The sequence below is a fragment of the Syngnathus scovelli genome, chromosome 15 (genome assembly GCF_024217435.2).
Source record: "Syngnathus scovelli strain Florida chromosome 15, RoL_Ssco_1.2, whole genome shotgun sequence".
Lineage (NCBI taxonomy): Eukaryota > Metazoa > Chordata > Actinopteri > Syngnathiformes > Syngnathidae > Syngnathus > Syngnathus scovelli.
Window position 1 is genome coordinate 9,242,204 of NC_090861.1, and position 14,987 is coordinate 9,257,190.

Below are 14,987 nucleotides of genomic sequence, written 5' to 3' on the forward strand. Positions count from 1 at the left end.
CTTGTCCCCACCCTCTCCTGGTCCTCACCAACCCACTTCAAGCCGCCACCCCAAGCCCTCTTCCTCGGCCTCCCAAATTCCCAATCTCATTCGACTCGAGGCCAACGTTCACTGCGGTGCCGTTCTCGGTACTGCAACATAACCTTTGCGCACAGTGGCCGCCGCGACCCCTAATGGCCTCTTAGCGGGCCGGGCCGGGCCGAGCCGACCCCTCACTCCCTCTCCGTTCGGGAACAGCGCCGCCTGGGACTCGCCGCGAAGATGCTGAGCGGCGCCGCCAGGCGGGCCAGGCCAAGGCTGGGCAACCTCTTCCTCGCGCCCACGACCACGATGGCACCGCTAGCACCACTAGCGTCGCCGTCGGTGTCAAACGCGTTCGACCGCCGGCTGAGGTCCACGTCCTCCCTGCAGGGCTTCTCTGAACTGGCCCGAGAGCGCTCCAAGACGGTGACGTCGTTTTACAACCAGTCGGCCATCGACGTCTCCGCGGAGAAGGTGAGGATGATGTGATGACTTTGAGACTAGCAACGGTAGCTTCGATGCTAATGGCTAGCTGGAAGTCAGCTGCGTGCGTTGACGGCCGTTCTCGATGACTTTCTGACGTGTTTCAACGCAAGTGGCCGCAGAACCGCTCGACGAATGACGCCCAACATTCATCCACAGTTCGAAATTTGCACACGTGCGACCCCCGAGTAATGTCATCTTTTGCTTCGTTTGGATTTCAAACGCTATTCAACGCCATGTGTAATGGTGGCGCGAGGGCGAACGTTTGAACGCCTGACACTAGGCCAGTGGTTCTTAACCTTTTTGGAGGTACCGAACCCCATCAGTGTCATATGTGCCTTCACCGAACCCCTGTTGACGGGGGTAGGGGGGAAGAATGAAATCAATGTGTCTTCTGCTGTTGCCTTTGAGAGATTACCGTATTTGCCGGTGTACAGGTCGACTCGGTGTATAAGTCGACCCCCTAAAATTCGACGGAAATTTACGATTTTATGATATATCCTTTGTATAAGTCGAGCTCAATTGTTGCATTATATTAAACTTCAAAATTCAATATGCGAAATTTATTGACGAAATGTGTTCAAATTCCGGGAGGCCGTGCGCATGCGGCTGTTTATAAGCACCGCGGAGGAGATCGCTGAGCCTCATTCGACTTCCAGCGGCCGGCGAGCTCGCGCACGCCGCCCGGCACCAACGGGAGGCCGGAAATAGCTCCAAGCCGAGCGGATCGGCACTTTATAAGCACCGCGGAGGAGATCGCGGAGCCTCATTCGACTTCCAGCGGCCGGCGAGCTCGCGCACCCCCCCGGCACATCTGGGAGGCCGTGCGCACGCGCCAAGTGGCCGAAAATAGCCCCCGCCGAGCGGATCGGCTGTTTATAAGCACCGCGGAGGAGATCGCTGAGCCTCATTCGACTTCCAGCGGGCCGCGCACTCGCGCACGCCGCCCGGCACATCCGGGAGGCCGTGCGCACGCGCCGAGTGGCCGAAAATAGCCCCCCGCCGAGCGGATCGGCTGTTTATAAGCACCGCGGAGGAGATCGCTGAGCCTCATTCGACTTCCAGCGGGCCGCGCACTCTCGCACGCGCCGAGTGGCCGAAAATAGCCCCCGCCGAGCGGATCGGCTGTTTATAAGCACCGCGGAGGAGATCGCTGAGCCTCATTCGACTTCCAGCGGGCCGCGCACTCGCGCACGCCGCCCGGTTCAAATTTTCTAAGTGCAACGCACAATGAGATGCATGAGAAACGGCCTTGGTTACCATCACATTTGAAGCGATGAATACGAAGTTAAATTTTATGACTCGGTGTATAAGTCGAGGTCGATTTTTTTCGGTCGATTTTGGATCAAAAAAGGTCGACCAATACACCGGCAAATACGGTAGTTCAGATATGCGTGGCTTCACTTTGGCAAGTGCCACTCTCATGTCATTTTCACAGCAAAGTCTGTTCCTTTTCTTCATTTTTATGTCCAGCATCCTCGAAAAGGATTGATCATAGAGATATGATGTAACAAATGGTATAAAAAAATCCAGGGCTTTCTTAGCAATAACTGGATACTTGTTCATTTGTCGACACCAAAACGTTGAGAGCGTTGTTGTTCTAAAGAGTTGCTGTTGAACCTGGCTCTGCTGAATTTCAATGATTTCGTCGAGGAATTCATCATTGACATCTGCTGTTTCAACAGCAAACGTAAATGGCTGTCTCACCCATGCTGGATATGATTGTATTGTAGGGAAATATCCGTCAAGAGACTTTGCAAGCTCATCTAAGTGCGTGGCAATTGTTTGCTTCAGTTCCATGGATACAGAAATATCTCCGATTCCAGACACATCTTCGATCTTACTTGCACAGTCGTCCAGAAGCGGGAAGTTTGCGAAGTTATTGTTCTCTGTTCGTCGTTTCCATAACGGTAGCTTTTGTTTAAAAGCCGTCAGGTGTTCTTCCGCTTCCATGATATTGACTCCACCACCCTGCATCTGCTGATTGAGATGATTGAGAGCTGCGAATATATCAGCCATGTACGCTAAAATGAGAATGAACTCAGGATTTTTAAAGCAATCTGCATGGCAGTGTTGGTGCTCTTGCAAAAACAGGGCTAATTCCACACGCATGCAAAAACACGATTCAGCACCTGTCCCCGGGATAACCACCGAATATTAGAATGGAACAGAAGTACCTCAAATTCAGGGCCCATTTCTTTACACAGCTCACTGAAGATGCGGTGCCTCAGAGCACTTTTTCGCACATAGTTCACACATTCCACCACAGTTTTTAACACTTCTGCCATTTTTGGAGGTAAGGTTTTTGTTGCCAACTCATGCCTGTGCAGAATACCATGCGTCACAATGATGTGTTGTGCATCGGCCTTTACTAGCGCACCAAAACCAGACTTTCTTCCCAGCATGACTAGAGCTCCGTCCGTACAAACTGCAGAAACCATATTCCATGAAAGATTGTTGTCTCTGAAGAAGTCATCCACAAGCTTCTTCACATCGGCTGCCCTGTTGTTGTTGTGAGAGGCTTACAAAATAAAAACTCTTCTCTTATCACGTCGTCTTTCACATAGCGTACAAAAACAGCAAGCTGGCGTAGATCAGAAACGTCTGTGGTTTCGTCGAGTTGAAGGCTGAATTTTGCCGGGCTTGAAATGAGATCCGCGACTATTTGAGCCAAGATGTCTTTACTCATTTCTTCTATTCTGTCACTGACGGTGTCATTTGAAAGGGGAATTTGGGATAATTTACCTTCGGCCGCTGTTCCGAGTATCAGATTCGCCATCTTTAATGCAGCTGGTTTCACAAGTGTTTCACCAATGGTGCGTGGTTTGCCCTGCTTTGCGATCAGGTAAGCAACTTCGTACGATGCTGTCAGGATCAGTTTGTTAACAGGTACAAATCCAAGAGCAGGCAGAGTGGCCTTTTCATCGAATCTGAGTGGAGTGGAGCGGAGTGGAGGGGGCGGGGCAATTACAAACCAGCTCTGCCGAACCCCTGAAGCCGGCTCACCGAACCCCTGGGGTTCGATTGAACCCAGGTTAAGAACCACTGCACTAGGCTTTGCATATTCAACGACGCAATGTTTTTTTGTCAACTGTAAAGTTTATGTGAATAAGTCTGACATCGTGGGATGATGACGCGCACAGGACGCTTTCAGCGTGAGCGATTTTTGTTCCAGGCGCAGAACACAGCAGGATGTTTTTCAGCTACAGTTTCCATCTGTTGTCCCACTCAACAACAGATTGCTCACTGGATTTGCGCGCTCTTAGCGGGATTGTATTTCACTGTGAAAGTGCTACTTTCGATTTCGAAGGTTTACAATTTCCCGCAGAGGCCGCAGCAAAGCACTATTTTGGTCAAAATGTAACCCGACAATTGCAGGCCATCGTTCATTGGCCGCAAGTTGCAACAAAATGGTGGCAAAGCCCTACCTTGGTCTAAAGCAGTGGTTCCCAAACTTTTTCAGACTAGCGCCCCCTTGGCTCCCCAGTGAATTCCTTGGCCCTGGGATGCCAAGAAGTGGAGGAAAAGCTCGTTTTTAGGTTAAATAATTCACATTCCACTTCAGCATGATTTCTGATAATAATTCGGGATTATTGCAAAATGGCAGCAATGCATTACTTTTGTTCAAGTGAAGTGCCACAATTCACGCCATTATACTTCCTCTGTACCAAGGTGGCTCAAAAAAGCACCATCAAAATGACACCAAAGTAATACTTTTGGTTGCCGAAAATATCAAATATATTGATCGTATTGTGGCTCGCGTAGCCAACACTGCTGATGTGATGCCATGCTGATTGGCGGATATGTCGCGCAGGCCTCGGTGCGACTCACTTTAGCCACTTTGCTGTATGCCGGAAAGTCACCAGACGGACACCACATCCTGGTAGGGGCTGCACCCCGTACGTCCACACACCCATCCGTCCACAAGCCCGTTCGTCTCACCAAATGTTTTGTGTGCTTTGCCAGAGCAGTGCCAAGTACCTGCACAAGGAGCTCCCAGTGCGCATCGCCCACCGCATCAAGGGCTTTCGCAGCCTGCCCTTCATCGTGGGCTGCAATCCCACCATCCTGCAAGTGGTGAGAGGACCTGCTGTCTCTATTTGCTTTTTGGACACAAAAGTTGGGAAGGAGATAGATCAAAGATAAACTTCTTATTATAATAATCTTGCCACGCGTTCCCACCATTGAGTCGCTCATAAGCGACATGCGGCCTCTGTCTCTTTTGTTTTGGCTTTTCTTTTGGGGGGGGGGTGAACTTTGCCCCACATTCTTCCTTCCCGCATTGCGCAGAACACTTCCCTCCCGCCGACCCAACTTGGTTTCTCGGTTCTGATTCGTCCTGTGGTCTAAGAGGAGGGAAGTTGCTCTAACTTTTGTCACATGGAAAATGTGTTAAAGGTCCTGCGAGGCCCAGCGAGGGGCGTCCTGCTGGCAACGCTGAAGCCCCTTTATGCCCCCCCTTTCTTTCTCGTTGCAGCACGAGCTCTACATTCGAGCGTACCACATGCTCAGCGACTTCCCCCCTGTGAGTAAGACACACACACGCCACAAGTTCAGCTCAAGTTCAAGCTCCTCATGGGATGCGGGCACCTGCCTGCCTACCGTGCCCCTTTGTCAAAACGAAGGCCACTTTGGTGCCGCTAGGGAACAGTCGCATTGGAACGGCACAAACGATGTCGTCGCCTGGTGTTTCCAGCTCTGTTCCCGGCAGCGGCTTTGTTCTGCTGTTGCGCAAAGTCTGACATTTTCAGGCTCTTAGTTCTCCGCTCTCTCGACTTGATGCGGGAGTACGAGAAAGCGGAGCCGCGAGCATGATCCCAAAATGAGGAGCATGTGCGTGAACGTGCGCGGGCGTTGCAGATTGCCGACCAGGAGGCGGAGGCGGGCTTCTGCAAGCTGGTGCAGCAGTTGCTGGATGACCACAAGGATGTGGTCACCATGCTGGCTCAGGGCTTCAGGGAGTCCCGCAAGCACGTGCGAGTGAGCCTCAGCCGGCCGGCGCCTTTGCACCTTTTGCTGCCTTTTCACCCGGCCGTCTTTTATTCTCGCTCATCCCAGGACGAGACCATTCTCCGCACTTTCCTAGACACCACGCTGTGCTCTCGTCTGGGAATACGAATGTTAGCCACTCACCATTTGGCCCTGCACCAAGATAACGTACGTCCGTTTGCCCAAGGAATCGCCACCCGCTGCGTTCTGAACCAGAACGCAAACAAATGTGCTGCTTGGACTTTTCATCAACATGCTTATTCCTCACAAATAACAAATGCGCCCGCCGATCTAACGATTTCCTTTGTGGCGATTGCAGCCTGACTTTGTGGGCATCATCTGCAGGCGTTTATCCCCCAAGAAGATCATTGAGAAGTGGGTGGACTTTGCTAGGTAAGCGCCTCCCTTTGATTACCGACGCTTTGTTTTGGCGCGCATCCACGCCGTGTGTACGTTGACTTGAGAGGGCGCGGGCCGAGCGGCTCCTCACACGGATGCGTGCACTCAGGCGTCTGTGCGAGCATCAGTACGGCAACGCTCCCCTAGTGCGCATCAACGGCCACGTGGCGGCGCGCTTCCCCTTCATCCCGCTGCCGCTTGACTACATCCTGCCTGAGCTGCTCAAGAACGCCATGAGGTACGCGCGCAGGCAGCAAGACGCACAGAGGCCATCTGTCTCACGTGGCCGGCGTCGCCATCAGGGCCACCATGGAGAGCCACTTGGACACGCCCTACAATGTCCCCGACGTGGTGGTCACCATCGCCAACAACGACACTGACTTCGTCATCAGGTAAGTGGCCGGGGGCCGCATCGCCGGGACCCGAGATGTAATCTAATCTGTCCCTCCTGCCCCCGCACAGGATTGCGGACCGCGGTGGCGGCATCCCGCACAGCATCATCGACAAGGTGACAGATTATCACTTCAGCACGGCCGAGGAGAGTGCGCAGGACCCTCGCATGAACAACTTGTTCAACAACATCACCAACAGCGGCAACCAGTCCGGACCCATGCACGGGTAGCCCTTTTGCTTCATTGAGTAGGGGGCGAGGCATTCTACAGTGTGTCTTTTTTTTTTTTTCTTCTTCTCAGGTTCGGTTTCGGGCTTCCGACGTCACGGGCATACGCTGAGTATCTCGGGGGCTCGCTGTCCATCCAGTCCATGCAGGGCATTGGCACCGACCTCTACTTGCGTCTGCGTCACATCGACGGCAAGGGCGAAAGCTTTCGAGTGTGATCCCTCCCACCGCGCCTTTGCCATTTCTGCAAAAAATTTCCCTTCTTTATTGGTATCCACCTTCCTCAAATTGGCCGTAGACGGATTATAAGCTATGTTAGCTCTTGAGTTGAGGTCTTGACTCTTGCTTTTTGTAGCCTGTTTTTGGAGTAGTTTGTCGAGACAAAAACTGTGCATGATGGCCATGGTGGCAAAAAAAAGTTACTAGTAATAGACACTCCAGCAAAGAAGAATGTTTAAGGAAGATGAAGGATCAATGGAGCTGCCATTAAAAAAAGCTTTTTTTTGTCCACAAGATTTTTTTGTGGGGGTGGCACAACCATTTGCCTTTTTCATAGCGCCCATTTTTGTTGTTTGTTGCTATTGTCCTTATCTTTACTATAGTTTGGCTTTTTGCTGCGTTTGCGTAGCACAACCGCAGAAGTATTTTCAGCCTATATTTGTTTCGTTATAAGCAAACGTGTTTGAAGAATTTTGTCATACAAGGATGTGTCTGTGACTAATTGTTGCTTCCATGCAGCACACAATGTCAACAAAAGCACATATCCACATTTTCCCCTTTTTTTTGCATTCGCATAGACGTGTATTTTGCTGACCCCTTTAGCCTTTGAAAAAATATGGCGTTAATCTGCCAATTAAGTAGGTCTCATGCAGGTGGACAACCTTTCACAGTTTGTTGAATTAAGCCGTTAGTTTAATTATGCATTGTTACATTGTTTAAGGTTTGACGCAATCTCGTGTGTAAATATATAGTCGGAGTGCATGTGAGAAGTCAACAACTCACAATGTTGGAGACAGGTGTGCCATCTGCTGGTTGAAAGATGAAACACCAGCTGACTGGGAAAAAAAACATTTGGAGGCGCATCCGTTTAGTTGTGAAGTCTGACTTTAAGTTAGTTCTTAAGTCTGATTGTTCAACTTTGTGTACATTTTGCCCTATGGTGAAATACTGACAGAAAAAGAAGCATTTCGCTCTGATTCCTGACCATTTTACAGGGATGAGAATCTTTCGCTGATCCGCGGATTTCCGTGTTTTTTTCCCTTGGCAGTATCATTTTCGTGAATCGTGTAGATCCGTTGACAAAATTGTTTTTATATGGGAGGGGGGGGGGGCGGCGGCTGGCAGCAGTATTGCGACAACAGCCGCCTTATTTTCGGCAGCATTTTGGCGCTACTTTCGTCACATCATTTGCCTACCCATTTTCCTAATTAGCAAAAGTTGTAGAGAAAACAGTCGAGGATCGTGCCAGGGAAATAGACAAGTCGAACGGTACCAAGAACTGCTTCAGATGGGCATATCTCGAGAGCAGCGTCATCGTACAACTCGGAACACAAAGAATGCGACAGTGAGCGCCCAGCGCGCTGCGGTTGCGCGATCGGACTAAATTAAGCTCCCTGCGCACTGAGGTCCACTTAAATTTTGGAAGGTACATCAGGACTTGAAAAATAATTTCTAAATTTCAGCGACGGCTCTGTCACAACAATGCGATCAGCGCGGTGCAGTTGCGCAGTTGGCGACGCGCTACTGTTGCGCATTCAGCGGTGCGCTGCAGTTGCGCGATCGGACAAAATTAAGCTCCCTGCGCACTTTGGCCCACTTGAATTTTGGAAAGTACATCAGGAGTTTATAAATATTTTCTAAATTTCAGCGAAGGCTCTGTCACAATAATGCAAAGAGCGCGGTGCAGTTGCGCGGTCGGCTGTGCGCTACGGTTGCGCGTTCGGTGGTGCGCTGCGGTTGCGCGATCGGACAAAAATGCGCAAATGAAAAAATGCTTAAAGTCTTGGAACAGATTAAAAAAAATCCATTATTTGTAATACGAAAAATAGGTTCGGAATTCAACCGATTCGTTTCTCGAACCGCCTTCTGGAACGGATTGTGGTCGAAAACCGAGGCTTGACTGTATTATATTCACCTTGGTAGCCCACCAAGAAAGATTTTTTTAAAAACAAAACTGTTGAAATTGAGTGATTAAATTGTTTTGGGGTTGCTACACTGCCAAAATCCAGGAGTTTCCAGGAAGCTTTTCCCCCTGGGCCCCCTCGGGGGCGTTGCCCCTGGCCCCCTGTGGCCCCCAATAGGGGCCTGTGGCCTACTGCGGCACCCATTGGGGGGTGCCTGCAGCCTTTGGCTCCCCCAGTGGGGCATGCGGCCCCCAGACCCTGGCTACTTTTCAGTGTTTTTTTTTTTTCATTTGCTGTTCTCATCCCTGATTTTAGTTACTATTATACTGACCTATTCTCCACATTAAATTTTTTTTTTGTTTGGACCTTAAAGTCCCAATGATCGTCGTCACACACACATCTGGGTGTGGTGAAATTTGTCCTCTGCATTTAACCCATACCCGTGTGATTTTGATCCATCCCCTGGGCGAGAGGGGAGCAGTGAGCAGCAGGGGTGCCGCGCTCGGGAATCATTTGGTGATCTAACCCCCCAATTCCAACCTTTAATGCTGAGTGCCAAGCAGGGAGGCAATGGGTCCCATTTTTATAGTCTTTGGTATGACCCGGCCGGGGTTTAAACCCACAACCTTCCAGTCTCAGGGCGGACACTACCACTAGGCCACTTGTTGGCATTCTTAAATGTGTTGACAGAGCTCGGCGCCTTATAAATAAAATGTATTATTATTATTACGCGTGAACCCAAGTGGGCAGAACTTCCGGTATGTTAGGTTACGGATTTTAGTTATTGATCTGACTCCAACTTGCGATCAACACTTAACACATAAATTGCTATGTCCTAATCCACACACTGGCGCACCTAACAATTTTGCGAGTTCGTTCTGTCAAAGAGAAGACCAGTAGATCAATCAGACCAAATTTACCAATTCTTTATTCCTGACAAAGCGCACTAATACAGGCCTGGGTCCCGGGTCCCTCACACTAAAACGCGTGCATTTTTGTGACCACCAAAAGACGACACATTCTTCCGGGTTGCCCAGTTTTAAAGAAACACAATATGAATATTAAAGCATGCAAAATATTGTGAGATGATTGGTCGATGGCCATCTCCTCCCCGTGTCGGTGTTATCGCTGAGGTCAGGTGGTTGGATTTCCCCGCGAAGCCGGGCCACATAGACGTGCTGTTGTTCTCGTTCCTCAACGACCTTGAGGTGTTCTCGTCCGGTACTCCCTGTCTGGGCCTATACACAACACTTCAACGAAAACAAGTTCATGCAGTTTGCCTGCACATTCTTCGCCCCCTACCAATCCACACGAGCACTCCAATACTAGATATTAATATGATTATAAGTTTAACACAACCTTAAAAAATATGTTTGCAAACTCCCGAAAGCACATTTCCCTTTAGGTAATAGACAAACGGTCTAAGCCCCCATTGGTTCAACAGGTTCGGTTTCACCAGGCGTTTTGAACAGTTTTCTGCACTTCCCCTTACAAAGCGACCGTAAGCCGTCATGCATTGAAAATTGTCTCGCACGCCTTGCTGGCGCTTGCACTAACAAGCACAAGTTTAAGCTGGAATGAGAAGAGTATTAGTTTTAACTGTCTTTGCCAGGCAACGGAAGTGCTCGTTGGAAGCCTCAGAGTCCAGCTTCAACCCAGCAATGAGGAACACAGATCCTCACAGTGGTCCTGTGAGAATTTGTGGCCCCCTCCCATTTTGAGAATGATGAGTCCTGGACATCGACTGACTCTTTCTCTGTCTTCCTGGGCGTCTGTTCAGGTAGTGTGGCAAATTTGATTAATTAATGATAATTAAATAAATAAATAAATAATTTGTTAGTTTAGTTTAATAGTTTGAATTCAAGACAATCTTGTTTGACCAAAGGAAGGACAACAAAATTATTTATTTATTTTATTATTTATCTACTATCCATTATTGTAAGGTTATCACTGCACAAATCATTTATTTAGTTTTTCTTCTCCGTTATTATTAAGTTAGTACTGCACAATGCATTATCATTTCTTCACTATGAGTACTCAGTCACACAACAGTTAAAAGGAACATTTGTAATAAAACCCTCTCCTAAAATATGTATTAGTTTAGCTTTTCGAACATGTAAATCGAAGTGCACCGCATTAAACACACATATACACCGTTTTAAATGGGGGGGTACTTATGTATTCTCAGAGGGCCGCTGTGAGAATTAACACCCCCCCCCCCCCCCCCCCCCCCCGTAATTTGGGCTAGGAAGGAGACAACCTGTTCAAATTTGCCACACTACCTGAACAGACCCCCAGGAAGACAGAGAAAGAGTCTGTCGATGTCCAGGACTCACCGTTCTCAAAATGGGAGGGGGTCACAAATTCACACGGGGCCGCTGTGAGGATTTGTTCTCCCCTGTAGTAAGTTGGGCTAGGATGGAGGCAACCTGTTCAAATTTGCCACACTACCTGAACAGACCCCCAGGAAGACAGAGAAAGAGTCAGTCGATGTCCAGGACTCACCGTTCTCAAAATGGGAGGGGGTCACAAATTCACACGGGGCCGCTGTGAGGATTTGTTCCCTTCCCCCCTTATAACTTGGGCTGGGAAGGAGACAACCTGTTCAAATTTGCCACACTACCTGAACAGACCCCCAGGGAGACAGAGAAAGATTCAGTCGATGTCCAGGACTCACGATTCTCAAAATGGGAGGGGGCCACAAATTCTCACAGGGCCGCTGTGAGGATTTGTTCACCCCCTGTAACTTGGGCTGGGAAGGAGACACCTGTTCAAATTTGCCACACTACCTGAACAGATCCCCAGGAAGACAGAGAAGAAGTCAGTCGATGTCCAGGACTCACCGTTCTCAAAGTGGGAGAGGGGCACAAATTCTCACTGGGCCGCTGTGAGGATTCGTTCCCCCCCTGTAACTTTGGCTAGGAAGGAGGCAACCTGTTCAAATTTGCCACACTACCTGAACAGACCCCCGGGAAGACAGAAAAGAAGCCAGTCGATATCCAGGACTCACCGTTCTCAAATTCTCACAGGTTTACATTTTTATAGAGTTCCTGTTACAATTTTTATCCCCCCTCCCCACCACCTGTCACTTTGCTTGGGACAAAAGGAGCGTTCAGAACTGAAATTCTGTCTCAATCATTCATTCAAATCAATTCACTCAAATCATTCTCGTTATGAATGATTTCATCACAAAACGTGCGTGGCTTTTTCTTAAATGAACACTTTTTACATTGCTGTAGTGTCAGCATTTAATTATAATCCACTATAATGTCATTTTAATGCAAATTAATAAATGCACCAATATATAGTTGCTTTAAAAATACTTGAATAATAAAAAGGGATGAATGATCACAATTAAGTATCAGGTCTCCTTTGTAATATATACTCCTTGTAGCATGTAATGCTCCCCAAAAAGTGGAGCTCCTTTGCATCGAGGTTTATGCAAAGAGCTCACGTAATTATATCGTTGCTTTTTGGTGACGTAATTGAGTATTCCGTCTGTACGATTGGTCTTTGAACGTACCTCGTGTCAACGGCAGAACGCGAATGAACTTAAAGAAATAAAATGGAATAAACCCTTTCTAAAAATGAAAATGTTCACACGCCAGCAACTTTCTTAAAATTCTTCACGTGACGTCTGAAGCATGACAGAGTTTCGCTTTACGTCACGTGATTTGCATATAATGAGGCGTGGCTGCAAACATAGGTCTGTTGAAGCTAAATCTCGTTGAACCAAACATCTGCAACTATCTTAAAATTCATCACGTGACGTGTGTTAGGTTACGGATTTTAGTTATTGATCTGACTCCAAATTGCGATCAACACTTAACACATAAATTGCTATGTCCTAATCCACACACTGGCGTACCTAACAATTTTGTGAGTTCGTTCTGTCAAAGAGAAGACCAGTGGATCAATCAGACCAAATTTACCAATTGTTTATTCCTGACAAAGCGCACTAATACAGGCCTGGGTCCCGGGTCCCTCACACTAAAACTCGTGCGTTTTTGTGACCACCAAAAGACGACACATTCTTCCGGGTTGCCCAGTTTTAAAGAAACATAATATGAATATTAAAGCATGCAAAATATTGTGAGATGATTGGTCGATGGCCATCTCCTCCCCATGTCGGTGTTATCGCTGAGGTCAGGTGGTTGGATTTCCCCGCGAAGCCCGGCCACATAGACGTGCTGTTGTTCTCGTTTCTCAACGACCTTGAGGTGTTCTGTCCGGCACTCCCTGTCTGGGCCTATCCACAACACTTCAACGAAAACAAGTTCATGCAGTTTGCCTGCACATTCTTCGCCACCCACCAATCCACACGAGCACTCCAATACTAGATATTAATATGATTATAAGTTTAACCTTAAAATATGTTTGCAAACTCCCGAAAGCACATTTCCCTTTACGTGTGAAGCGACAGAGTTCGTGATTTTCATTAGTCACTGTCCGCGTTACAAAATCCTCCTTAGCAGGAAGCGAGATGGAAATGATTTCTCTTCAAAGCAACATTTGGCGTTAATAGATAATCAAAGTCGAAATGTCATAGAATTGGATTTCGGCGAAACGATGGCGACGGGTGCTGGATGTGCTGGTTGCCCGCAAACAAAATCTGAGATTTTGGTCTCTAAAGCAGCAGATGGGAAAGTAATTATAGAGGATGAACTTTTTAACTTTATTGTAATTAAAATGAGGATTGATTGATTGATTATTGATCCCGGGGGTGGGGAAAATCAGGCCCCAGCAGTATTCATACCACAGAGCGGGTATATAAGACACACACACAGATGGCATGAGCGCAACTCAATAGGTAGGCTCTTATAAGGCTGTCACACAACAGCGCCACAAAGAAAGTCAGTAAGTGCGAAAGTTAAAAGCCATCAAAGCAGAGCAACAAGACAAAGGAAAAAAAAGTAACAGTGGCCAACCAGCCCCCCCCCCCTAACACCAAAGAACATCCCAAAACACACAAAATAGCCTCCATGGGGTCCATAAACAGGTTTAAGGGCAGCCAAGTTCAACGGCGTGAAGGAATGAGGTCGAAATACAAAAAGTCCTGCCTCGCTACAAAAACAGATATGCTCAAACCTCATTGAATAAAGTACATAAGCAGACAAGTATATCACATATTAAATAAATAAAAGAAACATTTTAAGCATATAATTATACCTACACACCAAATCAATAAAGAAGACATAACTAGACATTTTTGATAAGTGGTGATGAGAAAAGTTTTTATAACTTTATGATCTGATATATTTCTGAGGACTTTGAAATAACAAATGACTTTTGATATATTGCCTAAATAGCTTAATGACCCTTAAGGAACTGTGGAATGCATGCCTGATGTTTTTTCTCTGAATCATGGACACAGCCAGAGTCGTCTTGACCGTTCAGTACTTGATTGTATCTTATGTTTTGACTAATGCTAGACGCCAGTTTTTGATTACTACTGAACGCTCTGCACAGAGGGAAATAGTTTGCCTAACAAAGAAAAGATACGGTTGGAAGCATGATTAAACTAAGAATAAGCAAAGACATGATGTATCAAAAGAACAGCAATAGATTAATGATGTCACAGCCAAAGCTAACACAATTTCGTACAAAATGACACAATTAAAAGAATGAGGTACGACAGTGTATGTCCAAGATTGGAGAAGAATGTTCACAGGAAGGTCACGTGGAGATAAAACCAGCAGGTGCCAGAAGGAGCCACCCAAAGACTCGGCCAAAGATGATAGCCAAGGCCGAAAGACGGGAGGGAAGACAACAGCCCCCCTCCACACACACACACACACACCAACAGCCCCCCACCTACACACCGAATCACCCATAACCAGCACCACTCCCATGGAAGCAGACTCTCCTTCGAACTTGCCCCACCCCGACGACTCATCACCCATCAATCTCGGCCCACAATGTGGTACTGAATATAAAACTGATCTAACAACCTTGGACGTTACCTTTTCTGAATGGAGACTTTCCGCCCTTGAAGGGCCCGGTGCTGTATTGCACTTTCCTGAAAACAGAGCTTTTTGAACAAGAATTGTGATTGAACTCAACCAATCTGTCTAAGTCTAATTTCTGCTTCAGTGTCTTTGCATTTTCCTAAATCAGAAGAAATCAAACGAGCACGCAGTGAGTAAATTGGATAACAGGTGATTGGCAAAGGCTTTTGCCGTGAGGCGCAGATAACGCGCTCCCTAAATTGTGGACAAAATCCAACAAATGGTGACCATCCGACGTGATTTCTTCAGAAGGGAAAGTGCATGCTCCACAAAGGATTCTTCCTTCTCCGCTCTTGCTCAACAGTATTGCAGTCCGATCAGCACAAAAGGTAAGGGGGAAACTTT

At 47.6% G+C, this 14,987-nt stretch overlaps 1 protein-coding gene and 1 long non-coding RNA gene across 4 annotated transcripts in view; one reads left to right on the forward strand and one right to left on the reverse strand.

The window, feature by feature from the left end:
* The window catches only part of LOC137840947 (uncharacterized), a 200,073-nt gene that overhangs the window by 151,475 nt on the left and 33,611 nt on the right, over positions 1–14,987 (reverse strand). The window lies entirely within an intron of this gene.
* Positions 21–7,217, forward strand: bckdk (branched chain ketoacid dehydrogenase kinase). 3 transcript variants are annotated; one of them, XM_049743248.1, is made up of 11 exons: positions 22–495; positions 4,319–4,387; positions 4,471–4,581; positions 4,982–5,029; positions 5,365–5,484; positions 5,563–5,661; positions 5,813–5,886; positions 6,002–6,130; positions 6,195–6,284; positions 6,355–6,510; positions 6,585–7,217. In XM_049743248.1, the coding sequence occupies exons 1-11, from the start codon at positions 262–264 to the stop codon at positions 6,727–6,729; spliced, it is 1,275 nt and encodes a 424-aa protein (XP_049599205.1). In that variant the 5' UTR covers positions 22–261; the 3' UTR covers positions 6,730–7,217. The 3 variants fall into 3 exon arrangements, with proteins under 3 accessions (XP_049599206.1, XP_049599205.1, XP_049599207.1); XM_049743249.1 differs by lacking the exon at positions 4,319–4,387 and having other exon boundaries at positions 21–495; XM_049743250.2 differs by lacking the exons at positions 5,365–5,484; positions 5,563–5,661.

Coding starts and splice junctions, on each gene's coding strand:
- bckdk (XM_049743248.1), top strand. CDS start 262: ATGCTGAGCGGCGCCGCCAGGCGGGCCAGGCCAAGGCTGGGCAACCTC. Junction 4,582..4,981: donor ATCCCACCATCCTGCAAGTG/GTGAGAGGACCT, acceptor TTCTCGTTGCAG/CACGAGCTCTACATTCGAGC. Junction 6,511..6,584: donor CAGTCCGGACCCATGCACGG/GTAGCCCTTTTG, acceptor TCTTCTTCTCAG/GTTCGGTTTCGGGCTTCCGA.